Below are 19,382 nucleotides of genomic sequence, written 5' to 3'. Positions count from 1 at the left end.
TCTGCCTCCCTCTGCCTCCCAAGTGGTAGGATTAAGGGCGTGAACAACAATACCCAGTTTTCCTATGACTTTTAATCTCATGCTTGTCACCATGTGACTTTGTGATGGCCACTTCCCTTCTGGCACAGAAAACCCCACTCCCTCTGCCCCCAGTTTAAGGAAAGGGGAAGGATGAAGAGCTGGGTGCCCACCCAAAAGTGCTGGTAGAATGCCAAAATCCAAAATGGCGTCACATAGCTATCTCTAGCTGCAAGGCAAGTGGTATTTTTCGGCTTTGTACTGAGTATATATGTTAATTTAGGGGTTTATTGCTGTGAAGAGACACCATGAACATGATAACTCTTACAAAGGAAAGCATTTAGATGGGGCTGGGTTACAGTTTCAGAGGTTTAGTCCATTATTATCATGGTGAAGCATGGTGGCATGAAGACAGACTTGGTAACGGAGAAGGAGCTAAGAGTCCTGTGTCTTGATCCTATCCCCAGGCAGCAGTGACACACATCCTCCCAGAATCCCACAGCTCTTCATAGCACCACTCCCTCTGAGCCTATGGGGACCATTTTCTTTCAAACCACTACAGTAGAGGTGTTTCTCCAAAGAAACACCTATACCAAAGTATAGGTGTTCTCCATGTGAACGAAGAGGAGAAAAACCAGAGGTGCAGCTCCTTCTCTCTAGCCCCCAAGTCACACAGAAGTAAGCACTTGGTGCTGGCAAACCTGTAAATGGCAGGGAGTGAATATTTCTGCCTTCAAGGCCAGTGCTCTGGATACATCTGTGTAGCCCCGTGATTACTGCATGAAAACAGCCATCAGCAATATAGTGGATGAATAGAGCTGTGCTCCAACAAAAATTTATTTACAAAAACAGCCAGAGAGGCAGAGAACCTATAGGCTACAGTTTGTTAATCCTGATTTAAATTTTCTTATATGATTTTTCTGTTCATTAAGACACCCTGGGCAAGGTGTGGTCAAAGACTGTGCTTTCAATTTTAACCATAACTGGTGTCTGTGGGTGTCAGGCTGAAGTACTTGGTGGATTTGAGGTTATTTTACAAATAACTGAGGCCCTGGGCTCTGCAAAACACTTCAGTGATGCCATCCGAGCTTCAGAAGCTCATGCCACTCCAGGTCAAGTGCTGACATTGAAGGAAGTGCTGGCAGCTAGCAGCCTGTCATAGCTGTCAGAGCAGATAGGATACCACCCACCCCCCGTGTGTGTGTGTGTGTGTGTGTGTGTGTGTGTGTGTGTGTGTGTCTCTGTCTCTGTGTCTATATGTGTATGTCTGTCTCTGTCCCTCCTCCCTGTATGTGTATCTCTGTGTCTATATGTGTGTGTGTATCTGTCTCTGACTTTCCCCCTACCTCCTGTGTGTGTGTGCGTCTGTTTGTCTGTCTGCCTCTCATTAGAATTGGATTACATTTCAGAGACAGACGACTGAAAAAGAGGAGCCTCTTTAGCCAGGAAATAAGGTATTTTCTTAGAAACAATAAGAGGAGCTGTCAAACATCAGTGTCTGTTCTACAAGAAACAGTTTTCAGGTCAGAGTTAAAGAGCGAAGGAATTACATCAATCACAAACACAAAGTTCTGACAGTTTCTTCCTGAAGTCTGTTGACAAAAACTTTAAATTAATGTGTATTCTGGGCCAATTAAGGACTTAAATTTATACTCCGTTTTCTTTGCAATCTCCCTCAGAAAGGACTTGCTGTCTGTGAGACAGAGTTGTGACTGTGTGACAGTTGTGACGAGCAGCTGAAAGCCGCAACCTTAGACGAGGTGTGGGCAGTCCTGGCTCTAGGTGCAGCCGGTGAGCCATAGTTTTCCTATCAGTGAAGGATGCCTTCTATGTTTAAACCACCTATCACGTGTAAGGCTTTGGGCATAGTGGGGCTCATCCTCTGTTAGTTCCATTTAGAACCACTGTATGGTTTAGTCCCCTCCACAGAGTCAGGGTAGTAGGTGTGGGCAGGTTGGTTTGTCCTCATAAGTGGATTCAGTAGAAGTCATTGTGACTTCCTCCCTGGTCTCTTTGTGGGGAAGAAAAGGAATCATTTGAGACAGACAAAGTGTTTCTCCAAACCCCTCATAGTGAACAGGGTCTTCTCACACAGGCCCTTTTCTGATAACTGTGAAATGCTCTATCTCATGGCTTGGATGCTTTGGCATCCAGATAATGTATGGTCAGTGGGAAGGTTAGGACCTACTAGACTAGATGGATTGACAAGGCTATGTGTTTCGGATCAAGAAAACAAAATGCTATGCAAGAAATTTAAGGAGTATTTCTGAGGCAGGACACATTAAAAGTTACTTGGCAACAAACATGGACATGGGGTGCAGCCGACTTCTGATGTCTCCCCTGGTTTTCAAGGTTTAAGTACATACTTGGGCATGACTGTTGTGGATTTACAGGAGAGGGTTTTTTTTTTTTCTTCTTCTTTAGTTACAAAGCATGACATATCCCCTGTATCCAATGGCAACCACATTTTTGTCCTAGAGTAAGTCTAGCTTTAAGCATCTTTAGGGATGTTGAGTCATGTGTCTCAGCCCTGGCGCTGAACGCTCACTGCTCTTCTGAGGGGTGACATTCAGAATGAAAGCATTTTCATATCAAGGTCAAACTTTCTTAGTCCATTTCGGTATAAACCAATTCTCCAAGGATTCCTGCCATGTTTGGTTCTTTTGTTTGTTTCAAATTCAGAGAGAACAGCACAATCCTTTCTAAAAAAGCACAATCGTGGCATTTGTACCTGTCGAACACATGGCTTTTTTTTTTTTTTTTTTTTTTTTTTTTTTTTTTTTTTTTTTTTTCCTGCTTATGGCAGCTACACAAAGAGGTTAGTCATGCTCTTAGCTGCCAGAAACTCTTACGCCTTTGGGGGAATACCAGAATGCAGGGTCCAGAGGTGTGTTTCCCGAATCACTGTTATAGTCAGCACTGCCTCAGCCCATCAGGTTTCAGTCTTACACGAAGCCTCTTCAGCATCACCTCACTTAATACATGGGAAATGTGAGAGCCAAAGTTTAAACACAGGCAAGCAACACAAAATGGTGTGCTTCAGACAATAAGAAAACCATCCATGAGGGTCACTGTGCCTTTGGGAAATACAGTGGGGTTTGTGCTTGGCTTGACCAGTGTTTGGATGTCATTTCAAATGTCAAACAGCAGGGTGCTGAAGCCAGGTTCAGTTGCCTTCCTTTCCCTTTCTAGCTTGACCTAGGCAGTTCCAGGAACCTGAGCACTACTCTGGGAATTTTCATTCTGCCTTTTGTTTGTTTGCCAGAGGATACAGTTGTCTGTGTTTGCCTCAACATACAATTAGCAAAGCACTTCAGGGTTGGAACAGATCATTTTGTCCAATCTTTATGCTTCCAAAAAAGCCACGGCTAGGTTTCTGATGGAAATACCTTCATCTTCCTGGTCCAGTGGTTCTCAAATTGAGTTGTGTCAGAATCACATGAAGGCATAGTAAAGGCAGAATGCCGGGCCCTGCCCTCAGTGTTTCTAAATCAGAGCTTGCATTGTGAAACTGTTCCCAGATAGTGCTGACTCCCTTCCTCAAGGAAAACAGCCTTCTCAATTGATATTCCAGTCCTCCACTATTTTAATTGACTTATTTAACAAATCAGCAATACTTTCATTGGTGACCAAGATTAGAATACTGTATTTCTAAGTCTTCTTCACTGAGATATAGCTTGATGGCAGAACACTAAGCAGGTGAGAGGTCCTGGGCTTGCACAGGAACAAACAGATTTACAAAGTCTCCAGCAGAGGACTGTATATCAGGAAGCCAAGTGTGTCTCTGAAAGGTGGGTTAACTAATTTCTGATTGTACTGTATTTTTTTTTTTTTTGCTTCTAGGACATTCAGCTGCAATCTGGACTAAAGGCCAATATGGAGATCCAGGGTGGTCTAGCTATTGATATTTCTGGTTCAATGGAATTCAGTCTGTGGTATCGCGAGTCTAAAACCCGAGTGAAAAATAGGTAAGCATAATGCAATAACAACAACAACAAAGCAGGAATCTGTCTTGGTTGCTGTTTAACCTTTAGACTACTCCAAATCTGTGCTTTCTGTTTGCAATGTGTGTAAGCCATGGGACCAGAAACGACGGTGGGAATTCACTACATTAATAGCATCTTAGAAACAGGTCAGTGTGAGCACTGAGATGAGCACTGAGGTGAGGAGCACTGAGATGAGCACTGAGATGATCATTGAGGTGAGGAGCATTGAGATAAGGAGCACTGAGGTTAGCCCTGAGGTGAATACTGAGGTGAATACTGAGATGAGCACTGAGGTGAGCACTGGGCTGAGCACTGAGGTGAGCACTGAGATGAGCACTGAGGTGAGCACGGAGGTGAGCACTGAGATGAGCACTGAGGTAAGCACTGAGCTGAGCACTGAGGGGATCACTGAGATGAACACTAAGATGAGCGCTGAGATGAGCACTGAGGTGAGCACTGAGGTGAGCACTGGGCTGAGCACTGAGGTGAGCACTGGGCTGAGCACTGAGGTGAGCACTGGGCTGAGCACTGAGGTGAGCACTAAGGTGAGCACTGAGATGAGCACTGAGGTAAGCACTGAGCTGAACACTGAGGTGAGCACTGAGATGAACACTAAGATGAGCGCTGAGATGAGCACTGAGGTAAGCACTGGGCTGAGCACTGAGGTGAGCACTGGGCTGAGCACTGAGGTGAGCACTGAGGTGAGCACGGAGACTCTTCCTGCTTTTGAAGACATCCTCCTTTCATATTTCACTTCAGCAGTTGACATTATCTGAGGTGGGGTTCCTAGGGGTTTATTGCATCTCTTAGCTTGTAGTCCATCCTTGGGGAAGTTGGGGAAAAAACTCACAGTAGGAACTGATACAGAGGGCAGTGAGAGGCACTTGCTCAGCTTGCTTATATATCTATAACACCCAGGAACATGAGCCTGGGGTGGCACCACCCACAATGAGCCAACAAGCTAACCCACATCAATTGCTAATTTTAAAAAATGCCCTACAGGCATGCCTGCAGCCTGATTTTATGGAGGGATTTTTCTCCATTGAGAATCCCTCTTCTTAGATGACTCTAACTTGTGTTGACATGGAGCAAAGGTGATCCCTTGTTGAACTGATGCACAAGCACGTTGCTGTTACACCATAGCCTTTCCTTTCCTGTTTATCCCCAAGATCTCATATTAGCATTACAACATAAAACATAAAAGTTTAAGCTTAGCTCTGTTATTGGCATCAATCTCTCTTCATTTGCTAATTCTACTAGGTTATAATAAAACCATAACCTCATTTTTAACCAAATTAAGACTTTTCATTGGGTTTCATTTCACACTTTCACGTAGGCACACTCCCCACTCCGTTCTCTCAGTGCCAGTGTTATAACTATCCTGTCTTCTATTCCACTTGCTTCTTCATTTGCATAAATAACACCCTTTAAACATTAGCTTCCATATGAGGCAGTGGAAGATCTGGTAAAGGACTGAAGGCACCTGTACACATCTCAGACAACCCATGGCCTGTTTGATACCGAGAACAACAGCAGCAAAATCCTTTTATAATTTTCCAGACAAAATTTAGCATTCCTCTTTTTAAAACAAACAAACAAAAAAATCATGGACATGTAAATCTGATTTCACCATGAACATAATTTCCCACCATTTAGCTGAAGTTTACAGGTGCTTAAAGAAAGCCAAACTTGTACTACATTTTTGTTTTAACTTCTTCATTGTCAACTGAGCCATATGCCCTAGTCATCCAGCCTGTCTGTCTGGTTCTCTAAGTGACCACTGCTAAACCCATCCTGTCTGTGTACCCACATCCCACTACAGGAGTGGCTCTCTGTCACACAGCACACTTTCATGCATCTTGACAACCATATACATGCCTCTAGAAAACCCTGGGGAAAGTAATGAATGGAACTGAAATAGCTAACAAAGCTAGTAGCTAACAACAAAATTATCATAAATGCCAGGTGTCTTCTCGATGTGTTCATACTTCTTTCTAAAAAAATGTGGATGTTGCTGGGACTGAGAAAGGACTAGGTTTGAGGCATGATTCACCTTGGTTTTGGGGGGCACATATTCCAAACAGCTTATATGTGATATACACTTAGCCCCCATGTCAAGAATTCAAGGCAAGGGAAGTCCAGGGAAAGAACAACTCTTTTGTGGTTAATCTCTGGCACCACTGTGCCCTGGTTTCAACGAGGCTTTATGTGCACTGAGGTTGCATCTCCATTCTTAAGTATTTCCTCCTGGTGCCATGAATGGAGATTTGCTGAAGTTCGGTTAGTTCTCCTGCTGAGTTCAACTGGACCATAAGAGATGTTTGTTAAAATTGCAGGGTGGCTGTGGTAATAACCAGTGACGTCACAGTGGACTCCTCTTTTGTGAAAGCTGGCCTGGAGAGCAGAGCAGAGACAGAGGCCGGCCTGGAGTTCATCTCCACAGTGCAGTTCTCCCAGTACCCATTCTTGGTCTGCATGCAGATGGACAGGGCTGAAGCCCCACTCAGGTAAGATGAGTGCTCCCAGGTTCCAGAGCCTCTCCTGCCTCACAAGAGCCTGCATTCAATCTTCAACATTCAGTGTGAGACTTAAAAGGAGACAGTGGAAACCAAGTAAACAGCAAGTTATCCTTAAAGACGAGAATGATAGATCAAAATAAAGAAAACTAGGTGTCTAAGACACCAAGGGTCCATTTGTTTGTTATGGAATTGAGTCATATTTAATCTAGAAATAACATTTTAAGGACAAAAGGGATTCAGTTTACTGTAGGAGTGACCACCTAGTTTCAGAAAAAAATATACCACATGTGCCTTTGCTGTCTGGTATCTTTGCAATTGCTTCCTGGACAGAATACATCTGGTCACCCATTTTCTATAGCCCATGGGAATCCACAGTTATTTGTACAACAAGCGGTTTGATCTTGTTTAAATTTGGACTCAGTCTTGAGAATTTGGCATTCTGAATTCATTTTTTAAAAAGTATGAGAAAGCTGAGGTCCTGAATAACCCACTATACAATTGTCTATGTACCTACACAGCTCCTCTTCCACTCTGGGATGGACTCTCATCAACATCATGTCCTTGGGTCTAGCTGCTGTTCTTTGCAGCAGAGCTACCCTGTAGAACAAGCATGATCTGAGTCTAGGTAACACCCAACTCCTCCATAGTAGTTATGAAGGTTTTCATGAACGGTATCTAACCGTTAGCTGTAATTTGTACACTTGAACTGGCAAGTCACGATCTACATCACTTTTTGTGATAACCAGGCCAAAGTTGAGTACTTAATTCTACTGGGATTTCATGACCCATATTTTAAAAATACATCAGTGGTTTAATTACAAACACCAGGGTTTTAACATTTTCCTGCAACACATAATGGTGGCTTGTGTTCAGAACTTTTGGTGTTCACTGACATTAACTTAGGTTTTTGTCTGGAATAATTGCCCATAAATACGTGCAGTGACTACAAACCCGGCCACATGGCTAACTAGCCTGCCTCGCCATTTTGCTCTGACCATTCACTGGGTATATTTCCCTCTCAACATTCAACCCTGTTGAACTCAGTGCTGTGAAGGGGAGTTCCCTGGAGGTAGGAGGCAGCAAGGCCTGTAAGCTTTAACAGCTCTCAGGATTTCAGTTCTTCTTTCCAGAACAAAGCGTGGTATGATTCCCAAACTATCCAGTCACAATGTACTTATTGGTGTCAGAAGAAACAACAATGAGAACGCTTTAAAGAATAGTACCTACAATTTCCCTCTCAACAGAGCTTCCAGCGCAGGAACCAGCGTGGGTGACTTAACTGTGTGTAACTCTGTCCTTCCTCTTCTTGCTATACAGGCAATTTGAGACAAAATATGAAAGGCTATCCACAGGTAGGGGCTATGTCTCTCGAAGAAGAAAAGAGAGCCTGGTGGCTGGATGTGAACTCCCGCTCCATCAAGAGAACTCTGAGATGTGCAATGTGGTATTCCCGCCTCAGCCAGAGAGCGATAACTCCGGTGGATGGTTTTGAGTTCCCTGGGTCCTTTTCCTCGAGAATGACATGCTTTGATGTGCCTAATCTTTGCTCTCCGAGAGCACAGTGTTTACATATTTTACCTGTATTTAAGATGTTTGTAAAGAGAGAGCTTCAGTTGATTAAAGTTGAGCCTATTCAGGAGATGACCCACAGTGTCCCTCTGAGTCACCATAGGACATTTAGTAACATGCCTACTTCTTGTACTTTGCCAAAGTCCTCACCAGTACAGTGAGTCTAGTTTTGTGCTGAGAAACTTGTATTTGTATAAAAACAAAGACAAAAGAAAACAAACAAACAAACAAACAACAAACTCCCACACCATAAAAGCTTAGGCAAATGTGAATTTGATTCAACTTTTCAGTGAAAGAGAAGCCTGGACAGAGCCTTCAGCCTGCTTTCTATGAAGCACATTGCCTAAGAGGGGCGGGGTGGATGGAACCCAAGCAAACCAGTTTCCTGTTGTTGTTGTTTTTCTTCTCTTTTTTTTTTTCTTCTAGTGTATATGGGAAGGTTCTGAGAAAGGATCGAGATAAGACTTAAAAGAATTTTTTTTTTGACTTAAAAGAATTTTGTTAGTCAATCTCAAGAATTAATATTTATGTTTTCTGGTAGTTTTATAAGCATGAAGGTAAGACACAGAATTAAAGCAGACTGTGACATGTCTCTCTGCTGGCCCCACAGTGAGACCACTTGGAAGTCACTCACCCTTTTAAAAAAAATGAAATTATCATACAGGAATACAAATAGTTGAGTCCCAGAGCATGCATTAGATTTTTTTTGATGTGTCTTTTTGATACTGTAATGTGGTATATAGTTCTTTGTAGGGGACATTTTGTAACTACCACTTTATCTATACCTCAATTGTCTGGTGGTAGAAACTCCATCTAGTTAACTGCAATTTATGTGACATTCGATAACAATTGGAATAATTGTTGCTACAAGAAAAGTGATGGATTTGTATTTCAAAACTATGAAATTAAATAAAGACCATGTCTATTTGTACGAATTAAAAGGCCACACCAAACATTTAAACATATTTATTAATAAAACAAATGTGTTTATTATAATACCCCACCCACCCAAATGTCAGGTGCTTGTTTATCCACTAGACAAATGGAAATTTAAAACGGAACTGGAAACACATGAAATGGAAGTTTAGCTGGAGTAGAAAGTAAATTGTGATGATAAAAAATAAACATGTGTAATTTACTGTGCTCCTTTTGTCTTGTATTACTTTGAATCCATAGTCCTCTGATCCAGCTGTTTATGAGCCCAGGGATGCACTGCACTAAACCCCGCAGCAAGCCAAGCACACAGTCTCTAGGTGGCAAGTCATCTCTCTGAGGGAGGTGGACCAATCCTTCAGGACCTGGCAGCTTACAAACAATGCACAACTCAAGTTTTCAACAAAGATTGACACACTTGTGTTACCAGCACAGACTGTACACTTGTGTTATCAACATAGATTGGCACACTTGTGTTATTGACATACATAAGCATGCTTGTGCTACTCACGTAGATCAGTAGATCACCATGCTTGTCTTACTGAAGAATGGAAAAAGAAGTAAAAAACTGAAGGTGGGTGGGAATATGGAAGGCGGTGGGTTGGCTTTGGGGGGAGACACTCTCCTGAAGCTAGGGGTTGGGCAGGTTGATCTGTGGCACAGGCTGAGGGGTCGTGGGCTGAGCAACCTCAGTTCTAAGCCTGTGGAATAAGACACAGCTGCCTATATGAAATGTAGAGTAACCATTTCTCTAGATCAGATACCTCTGGTACATGGAGCATGAATGCTCCACTAGCCCAGCTGAACCCAGTCACTGGAGACTGGGTAGTATTTAGCATGCTCCAAACATGCTCCAAAGAGACAAGGATCCATAAACCCAAGGCAATCGATAATTCCTTTTTAGATAAACAAGATAAAAATTTAAGAGAACTATACTATATGCCAGGATGGGAAATGGAGTGTTTGGGTCAGAATCCACTTGGAGTCCTCTCTCCTGTTCTGGATACTTGATGGCTGTGCATGTGAGTCAGCCTTTGTGTTTTGAAGAGATTTGGAAGCTGTGGGACACTCCTAAGGTGGATTTCCAGGCTCTGTTCAGCCAACACCTGCCTACGTGCTCGGAGGATTTAGCCTGGCTTCTCTTCCATGAATTGTGACTGCTATCCCCTGTCCTTGGTTGCAGAATGGCTTGTGACAAGTTGTTCCCTGCTTCTCAGACTAACATTTCAAGTGCTTGGTAGACTTGCAGGGTTAATGGCTACTATACTGAGCAGTTAATTTATTGGTGGAGAAACTGAAGCACCGAAGACATTTTCTGACCTAGAGAATGATAGAATTGGGGCTCATTTCTCAATAATAGCGCCCAGCACCCGCTGTCAGACACCACTGTCCTGTATCTGTCTTTTAGTTTCAAATAGTGACTGCTAAAAGCATCCAGGCAACAGGTTGGGTAAAGATGCAGCTACAAAAGCAGCTGCAAAGCTTTGAGGAAGAGTCCCATGTTCCGGGAGCTCTTGTGTTCCTCTGTAGATCCCAGTTTATGGCTGTTCAGAAGTTCTCTCCCACTCTGTTGTACGTCTCTTTCCTTTCCCCCTCCCCCTTTTTTTTTTGCCAGAAGTCCGTTCCTCTTTGAAGAATGTATAGGTCCAGAAGCAAGCTTGAATTCTCAATAACACATAATAATTTTTGGCATAGTCTCTATAAGATTAGAATTTACACACATTGACTCCTTTATAAAAGTCAGTATTTTAATATAATCGTGGTGTATAGTCATCATAGTTATTTTTAGAACATTTGCATCATTTCAAAAAAGAAATCCTTCCTCTTTTAGCTATTGGCTTCAATCTGTTCATTCTCTTAACCCTAGAAAATCAATAACCTTTTTGCTCTCAACATCTTGTGCTAATGGAATGAGATATATTACTTGTTTGAGGCTGGCTTCTTTCACTCAGCATTCTGTTCTCCATGTTGTGTGGACTGTGGCATAATCAGTGCTTCGTTCTGTTGTATGCTGAGTAACGGTCAATCACATAGATGTATCTTTTGTTTACCTGTCCATTAGTGGAGGGACACAGGACATGATCCTCTACTTCAAGGATCCTTAAAAATAAACAAAAATTCTGCAATGTGATAAACATTCATCTGCATGTTCATCAAAGTAGGAGGATACATCACTGACATGATGAAATCAGTAGCTTTTCTATGTACCAATAACAAGCTTTCTTAAAAAGAACCCAGGAACAAAATTCTGTTCACAATACATTTGAAAATTTTCCAGGAGTAACCCTAACAAAGAAGATAGCAAACCTCTGTAATGAAAACACGAAGACACTATTAAAAGAAACTAAAAACCATACAAGAAGATAAAAAGATCTCCCACACTCGTGGATTGGCAGAATTAGTACTGTGAAATAACTACATCAAGAAAAGCAATCTACCCTGTGCCTCCATTGAATTCCAGTGTCATCCTTCACAGAAGCAGAAAAAAGAACTCAGGAGTTCACAAGGAAGCACAAAAGACCCAGAATAGGAAACACAATCCTGAGCAGAAAGAACACCGGGGTCACAGTAGTGCCTGACCTCAAATTACACCACAGAGCCTTTGTCATAGAAACAGCAAGGTACAGAGAGAGAACAGAGTTTGGATCCATGGGATAGAATAGAGGATCCAAAAATAAACCCACATAGCTACAGCCACTGAACCTTTGACAAAGGTATCGGGCACATAGATTAGAAAAAAGACAACTCGTTCAGTACATGGTGCTGGCACAAAAATGAAACTGGATCCATATCTTTCACACACACACACACACACACACACACACACACACACATTTTCAAAATGGGTCAAAGACTTCAGTGTAAGACTTGGAACTCTGAAACTGTTAGAGGAAATCTCAGACAAGACATCTCAAGACATAGGCATAGGCACAGACTTTCTGCAAAGATACGCTAACAGAGCAGAAGTAATCCTAAGAACTGACAAATAGACATAAAATTAAAGATGCTCTGAACAGCAAAGGAAACAAGCATCAGAATGGGGAAAAAAATCCTACGGAATAGAAGACTCATTGCCAACTACACATCAGACAAGATATTAATAGCTGCAGTCTATAAAGGCTTTTGTTGTGCTTTGAATGCACAGTGCTCCCTATAGGGTCATGTCTGAGTACGTGGTTTCTAGCTGATGGTGCTGATTTGGAGAGCTGTGGAAGTTTTAAGAAGCTGAGCCTCACTGAAGGAAGTAGGTCACAGACAGTAGGCCTTGAGATTGTATAGCCCAGCTGCATCCTGTCCACGGCTCCTGACCACAGACCCAGCGTGCCTCATGTTCCTGCCGCCATGCCTTCTCCACCATGATGGACTGTATCCCTTCAAATCATAAGTCTTCCATGATTCCTTCAAATTAGAAGTCTTCCCTGGGCTGGTGTTTCTCAGGGACTTGGTCACAGCAACAAAAATGGTAAGCAAGACAACTTGCAAACATTAAGCACCCAAATAATATGATCAGAAAATAGACTGCTGAACTGACAGTCCTCAAAGAAAGAAATGCCAAAAAGCCATTAAATACTTGGAGAAATGGCCAAGATCTTTAGTCATCCGGGGAAATGCAAATCACAACTATATCAAGATTCTACCTCATTGCAGTCGAAATGGCTAATATCCAGAAAACAAACCCTAGTTGCCGGCAATGATGTAGAGAAAGAGCAACAGTTATCATTCATTGCCTGTGGGAATATAAACTGGTAGGGTCCCTGTGGAAATCACCATGCTTATTCCTCAAAATGAAAACTAGAGCTACCATATGAACCAGTGCAGATACTCTTTGGGATTTATTCAAAGGATTCTAAGTCAGCATAACACAGAGATACTGACTTGGTCACAATAGCCAAGACACGGAACTAGCTCAGTTGTCCAGATGAACTAGTATATATAAGATATGTGTGTGTGTGTGTGTGTGTGTGTGTGTGTGTGTGTGTGTAGTTTTCTTCATCTATAAAGAACACAATCATGATAATTGTGGGAAAATGTATAGAACAGCAGATCATCAGATTAAGTGATATAAGCCAGACCCACAAAGGCAAATACCACAGTTTCATTTACATGTAATGTCTAGATCTCCAAACCTCTAGTATGTGTGTGCCCATGTGTGTGTGTGACAATGAAGTTCGTGACTTTATGTGCCGATTTTTAAAACATTGAAAGCCAATATTATTTGAAACCCTAACACATTTAAAATTGTATACATGGAGGCTCTGGAGCTAAAGCCATGTGTTGCCCTTGCAGAGGACCTGGGTTCAGTTCCCAGCACCTCTGTCGAGGCTCACAACGATGAGAGATTTCAGAACAAGTGACAGTTTCAAATACTCAGCTATAAACATGATACCTATATCACCTCCTATTCCAACACTCGGGGGACACAATGGGAGAGGGGGCAGCAAGGATGTATCAGCTGAAGGATGAGGAGTGCCTCGAAGTGCTCTCTCCTGGACGTGACATGGCCGTCATGTTCATGAACTTGCAGCAGCTATGGTTACCTGTACATGATCAAACCTGTCAACCTTCCAGTATGGTTGGCAGTAGGGTCATGAAGGCCTAGCCCTGAGGAGATAGTGGCAGACCACAGCTTCTGAGGAAGCATGTGTCGTATTTCATTACCAGCATGCTCCAGTAATAACTCTAACCCATGTTTGTACAGGCAACTATAGAGCCAACCAACAAACCAACGTAGACGTAAGAAGTTCTCACTAGTGGGAGTAGGATGGGCATTATTGAGAGTAATGGGGGATGCATGTGATCAGAATACATCATAGGTTATATTGTGTATGAAACTGTCAAAGAACAAATATTTTTTTTCAAGTTCTGTCTTTCTCCAATCTTCTCAGGTTATGTTGTTTCAACTCAAGAAAGTTTAAAGGAAACCATACAATTTACAACAATATCTCTGTGTTAGAAATCCAAAGGGATCATAAAAGGCAGGAGAGAAAAATATCCAAGAAGTGATCCTCGTGCTGGCTTCCAGGGTTTCCTCAGCTCTGCCCCAGTTTCTGGCTGTGGCTGTTCCCCGGTTTCCCTTACTGTCTGGGTCATTGGCGATCTCAGAGCAGAGTCAGGTCTATATCTTCAGCAGACGTGTAAACAACTAGGGCTCAAAGAGACCCAGCTGTATAGTTGCAGACCACATGTGAGAAGATTAAAAACAACACAAAAATTCAGATTCCTAAAACCTTCACTATTGGAATGAGCTTCACTAATTATTTCTTGTCTACTCTGCGGTCGTGGGTGGTTTAGAACATCCGTGATGTCCCCATTAATGAAGGTTTAATTTATTTGCAGTTGACTTGGAGTATCACACAAACTTATAAACTATTTTTACCCATTAATTTTTTACTAGATGCCTGCTATCATCCTCTGGGATTGCACATAAAAGTATGGGCATAGACTTAAGGTTCAAATGACTTGGTTTCTCAGTGAGTCAATTCCATCCTGCTTTGGGGGATCTGTCTTTATGTTTTTATGCATGTTCACTCTGCTTGAAAATCAGCTCTGTAAATGCAGTCACAGAGCTCTAGTCTGCGTGAGATGAAGTGTTGAGAGACAGAGAGGGGCTTAAAGGCGGAGGTGGTCTCATGCTCTTCAACCAGGAAATTGGGCATTAGTTCAGGAATGGTATCTTAGGGGGCATGGTCAATACGGAGCACTGGGATAGTAGAGGGTTTCCAGAAGTTAAGAGTCCCCACGCTAACCAACGTCTCCCTTGACTGCTCTGCACAAAGGCTGTAACTCCACATAAATGCTGTGTTCTGCTCTAGCTGCGTTGCACATGTCATTTCACTCCCTGCTCCTGGCAGCCCTTCCAGGTTGAAACTAGCAACTTACACTCGTATGCATAGAACAGCTACAGAGATGGTTAGGGGGCTTCTGCGGCTCATTCCAGACTCCTGGGAATGACTCTTCATGAACAACAGCCTCTTCTGCTTTTGGGATCACTTTTCCCAAACAAGATGTACTTTTACTTGGCGGTTCCTTTCTAGTCTCTCATGCTTTCTGTCACCCTTCTGCCCAAATGGACCTTCCCAAGGCCACCTCCTGTCCCGTTCCCTGCACATAGAAGCTAGCAGCAACAAAGACATTTCTCTCCCAAGGGCTTGTTAAGTGTTCCCAGGTGGAATTAACCACTGCACCAACAAACTTGGCTGTCCTTTGTTGTCTCCTGCCTTTGTGTTTTAAGTTTCTAACTTTATTTTTCCTTTTCCAAAGTATAAGTTGTGTATGTGCGTGCGTGTGTGTGTGTGTGTGTGTGTGTGTGTATGTGTGTGTGTGTCTGTATGTGTGTGCTTGCGTGCATGCTCACGCGTAAGTGCAGGTGCCCTTGGAGTCCAGAAGACAGTTTCAGAAAGTGGTTTCAGGTCCTGTGGAGCTGTAGCTACAGTCGGTTGTGAGCTGCCAAGGCTCAGAACTAAGACTGAGTCTCTGCAAGAACAATATGCTCTCTCAAGCCCAGAGCCATCTCTCTAGTCATTAGAGCTTTGTTTTTCTTGTGTGAGTATCTTCCCAAGTAAAATGCAAACTCCTCAGGCTAGAGCCATGCATACAGCCTGCGATATCCTCCATGCAGCAGATGCTGTTCACTGACTGCTATGCAAGCCTCTTTAGCTTCCATGGCATTCCCAACAGATCTGCCCTCCAGGTCATTAGGGTGTTTTTTGAGAGGACATAACTGAGACGTTTATTTTACTCTCACAACCCAGCACTTCCATGGTACCCTCAGAAGAACAAAAAGAACTAAGAATCAAAAAGTAAAGCCTAGTTCTGGGGCTGTAGCACAGTTTGGAGAGTGCCTAGCAGACACAAAGGCCTGTGTTTGATCCTCTGCACTTTATAAACTGAATATGGTAGCCCAGCACACAAGAGACAGAGGCAGGAGGATTAGGGGTTCAAGGCTATCCCATGTTACACAGCCAGTTTAAGGCCAATACGGGTTATATAAGACTCTACCTTAAGCAAACAAACACACATTATACACACACAAGCACATACATACATACACACACATAGTTAACTTTTTGTTTAAAATGAAGAAAAATTAGTATTTCTTAAGCCCTCACCTTCAAAAAACATTCACACAAAAAAAGTAAATTGAGCGTTTACTGTCTCAAGCTTACAAGCAATCATGGCCAACAATGGTGCTGGACAGGAAGTAACTTGCATGGATACTTTTTGGACTGGCGTGGTAAGGCGAGCAGAGCTCTGGACTCTGCAGCCACAGCGTTCTTACTCCCCTCTCAGAAGGTGACCACCCACAGTGGCCTGGGCCAAGTGGTCCAGAGCATGCTGGGGAACCACTCATAGGCTCCTTACCACAGGCTGCTCCTTGCCTGTCCCTCCCTGTCTCAGCAAGGAGAAAGTGAGTCAGGATTTGTGCTGCACACAGGAGACGTTTCCCAGGTGACGCCCAGGCTTTTGGTGTGGGGATAAAGCAAGAGACCTCGTTGAGGGAGCTGTGTCCCAGGGAAAATGGAAGACCCTTAAATCATAAGACAGTCTTTCCTGATGTTTGAACTCCAGGCTGGTGGAGAGCAGATGAGAAAGTAAGAGCTCTTGCCTTCTGTGGGAGAATGTACTTTTCTGCAAAACATTGAAGGCCTCACATCCTCCCATTCTCAGGGTGATTTGAATGAGGTGAGTGCTACAATAGACATCTCCAACTGTGGTATTTATGAGGTGGCTTGTCATATGGGATGCCAATTTTCTTTTTAAAAAATGATAACTTGGTTTTGTTGAAGACAGCCAAAATCCCCCATGACAAAAAAAAAAAAAAAAAAAAAAAAAAAAAATTGTGCCTTTTATTCAGTAATTATAATTATAGGATTTTGTACTAAGTAAATTACCAAAGATGCTCGAAAAGAGTTATGCTTAAAGGCACTCATTGTAGCATTAACTGCATGGCCTCAAACTACAAAAATGATTTTAAAGACACTTTAGTGTGAAACCCATTTAACAACCCCTGAGTAATGTGAAGAGCTAAGATGTAGCCATTCAAAATTCAAAATGGGTGCTGAGGAAGTGTTCCAGTGAGAGAGACAGAAATAGAGATAGAGATAGAGACAGAGAGAGAGACAGGGGGGGGGGGAGGATGGGAGAGAGGAGAGAGAGAGATAGACAGCTGGGCAAGCAGGACCTGAGCTTAAATCCCTAACGCACATTTAACACCTGGGTATGGCCACTCCTGCCTATAATCTCAGCATTAGGGGATGGAGGCTGGCAGATCCTGGAGCTCACTGGCTAGCTTCAGGGTCAGTGAGAGAGACCCTGTGTCCAAAAGTAAGGTGGAGAGCAGTGTAGGAAGATATTTAATGTTCTCCTGTGATCTGCACATGCATGTGCATGAGAGCATGCACTTCCACACTGGCATGCACACAGCACCTGTGTAACTATCCCACCACAAAGCTTAGGAAACAAAGAAGCAGGCTTTCAGTGGTATGAAGTGAAAAGTGTAGACTGCAAATCTGCACGTGAAGTACCAACGCACCTCAGAACACTTAAAACTTTCCAAATTCCTTTCATTGAATACGCATTACATTTTTAAATAAAAGAAGCCCCACTCTTCCATGGGTTGAGCATTTCTAAGCTATCTGTGTGATAGCGGAGTTGAACCTTCCAAAGGTGGAAGTGAGGAAATAGAGAGGCCTGTCATGGTAGATACTATATTTCTTAAAATTATATTTAGTGTGTGTGCATGAGTGCGTGCGTGCGTGTATGTGTGTGTGTGTGTGTCTGTCTGTCTGTCTGTCTGTCTGTACCTCAGTACTACAGCATGCATGTATGCCATTCTCTAATGTCCATGACTACGTTAACTTTACAGTAATGATGTAGACTTAGGGGATCAAAGTAATTAATAGAAAAGATAGAAATGAATTTCAAACCCAGGCACTTCTGCTTTAAGTAAATCTAATTTCTGTCTGTGTCCAGTAGTATTGAAAGTATATAAGTCTCACAGAAATGCTGTCTGTAATGGCCATTGTATTGACCAGACTATAGCTTCAAGGAACAGGGGTTAAAAATCAGTTATCTTTTTTCCACACTGCTTCTGCTGGTAATCTCTCCCTTGGGGTGCTGACTGCTCCTTGTCTGCCCACTGTTCCTCATTGCCCTTGATGGTGGCTGCTTGGCATCCTGTCTCTTCAAGGCCCTTATTTTCCTGGTCCTGCCCAGACCTAGAGTTCTTCACCCCTGCCAGCCCCATGGTGCATAGCTGGCATGGCTCTCTTTTTGGTGGCCTTTGGCCAGTTTCCCTTCACTCTCTGTTCCTTTGGTAAGGCATGGCCTAAACAGCTTTATAAGTGTATCAGGCATTTCCACCATAGGTCAAGGCTTCTCAAAAACTTAACATCTCTCATGGACCAGAATGCCTGGTATAGCTGTCACAGGTGTTCATTTTCCCCAAAGGAAACTGATTCTCTCCACAGTGGAAGGACAACTGTGATGTCCACCCTACCTGACTCCAATGTATTGCCGAACACACACATAGAAGTCTGCCCGCCTTGCCCATTTTAGGTTGCCCCCATTCTAGGTGTGTTCTTCTAGAATGTTTGGCTAAACTCATCTAAGAGCTGACTTTAAAACTTCTAAGACACCTGTTTTATAATATCTATTATCACAAATGGTAGCAGTAAGACATATCACCCTATCCTGTGGCAAACCTTTCACTTAGAGGTGGTGGTTATGTTCCTGCATAGTGTATCTTTATTTTATTGTTGCCTGGTGGATGGAAATGATAAAAAATGATTCTGTATCCCTTTCTGAGAGAGGCCTCAAGCTGCTAGCAACATCTACTCCCTACCTCCTGGAATTCTCACCGCTGGAACCCAGCCTGTACGTTTTGAAGATGTCTGAGCAGCAAAGCTCTCAAGAGGACCTAAAATCATTTTGTCTGGGGCTCAGCAGAGCTCTCATTTGACAGCAGCAACTTGTCAGGTTTGAAAATGAGCAGTGGGAGAGAATACTCTCAGGTCCCTGTCTGATGCCTTATGAGGCAGAGACAAGCCTTCTATGCCAGCCCCTGCTTAACCTGCAGCTGTGTCAGCTAACTACACAATTACTATTTTAATCTATTAGGTTTGGGGGTTTGGTCACTGCTCTGTAATACGTAAGTAGAAGAATGGACATACTTGGCTCTAAAGCTACAGGTTTTACAATATTGCAGCAGGTGTTTGATAATCGGAGCTCCGTTAGGTAGGTAAGTTTTCTATCAATATGACACAGGGGATGGGTTGGAAGCCAGTGAGCTGTGGAGGAGAGGGAGGAGAGGACCCAGGGACAAACAGAACTCCATGATTACTAAGGGCAATGGCTG

At 43.0% G+C, this 19,382-nt stretch overlaps 1 protein-coding gene across 1 annotated transcript in view; it reads left to right on the top strand.

Annotated features, from left to right (window-relative positions):
• The window catches only part of Mttp (microsomal triglyceride transfer protein), a 38,376-nt gene extending 29,141 nt beyond the window's left edge, over positions 1-9,235 (top strand). Inside the window, exons 16-18 of the mRNA XM_034500690.2 lie at positions 3,862-3,986; positions 6,341-6,511; positions 7,841-9,235. Of these exons, the coding sequence (XP_034356581.1) occupies positions 3,862-3,986; positions 6,341-6,511; positions 7,841-8,015 (471 nt within the window). The 3' untranslated portion in view covers positions 8,016-9,235. The remainder of the gene's footprint in view (positions 1-3,861; positions 3,987-6,340; positions 6,512-7,840) is intronic.
• Positions 9,236-19,382: the final 10,147 nt, after the last annotated feature.

Source organism: Arvicanthis niloticus, chromosome 4 (assembly GCF_011762505.2).
Source record: "Arvicanthis niloticus isolate mArvNil1 chromosome 4, mArvNil1.pat.X, whole genome shotgun sequence".
Classification (NCBI taxonomy): domain Eukaryota; kingdom Metazoa; phylum Chordata; class Mammalia; order Rodentia; family Muridae; genus Arvicanthis; species Arvicanthis niloticus.
Note: the sequence above shows the minus strand (reverse complement) of the source record. Positions and strands in the feature narration are given on the sequence as shown.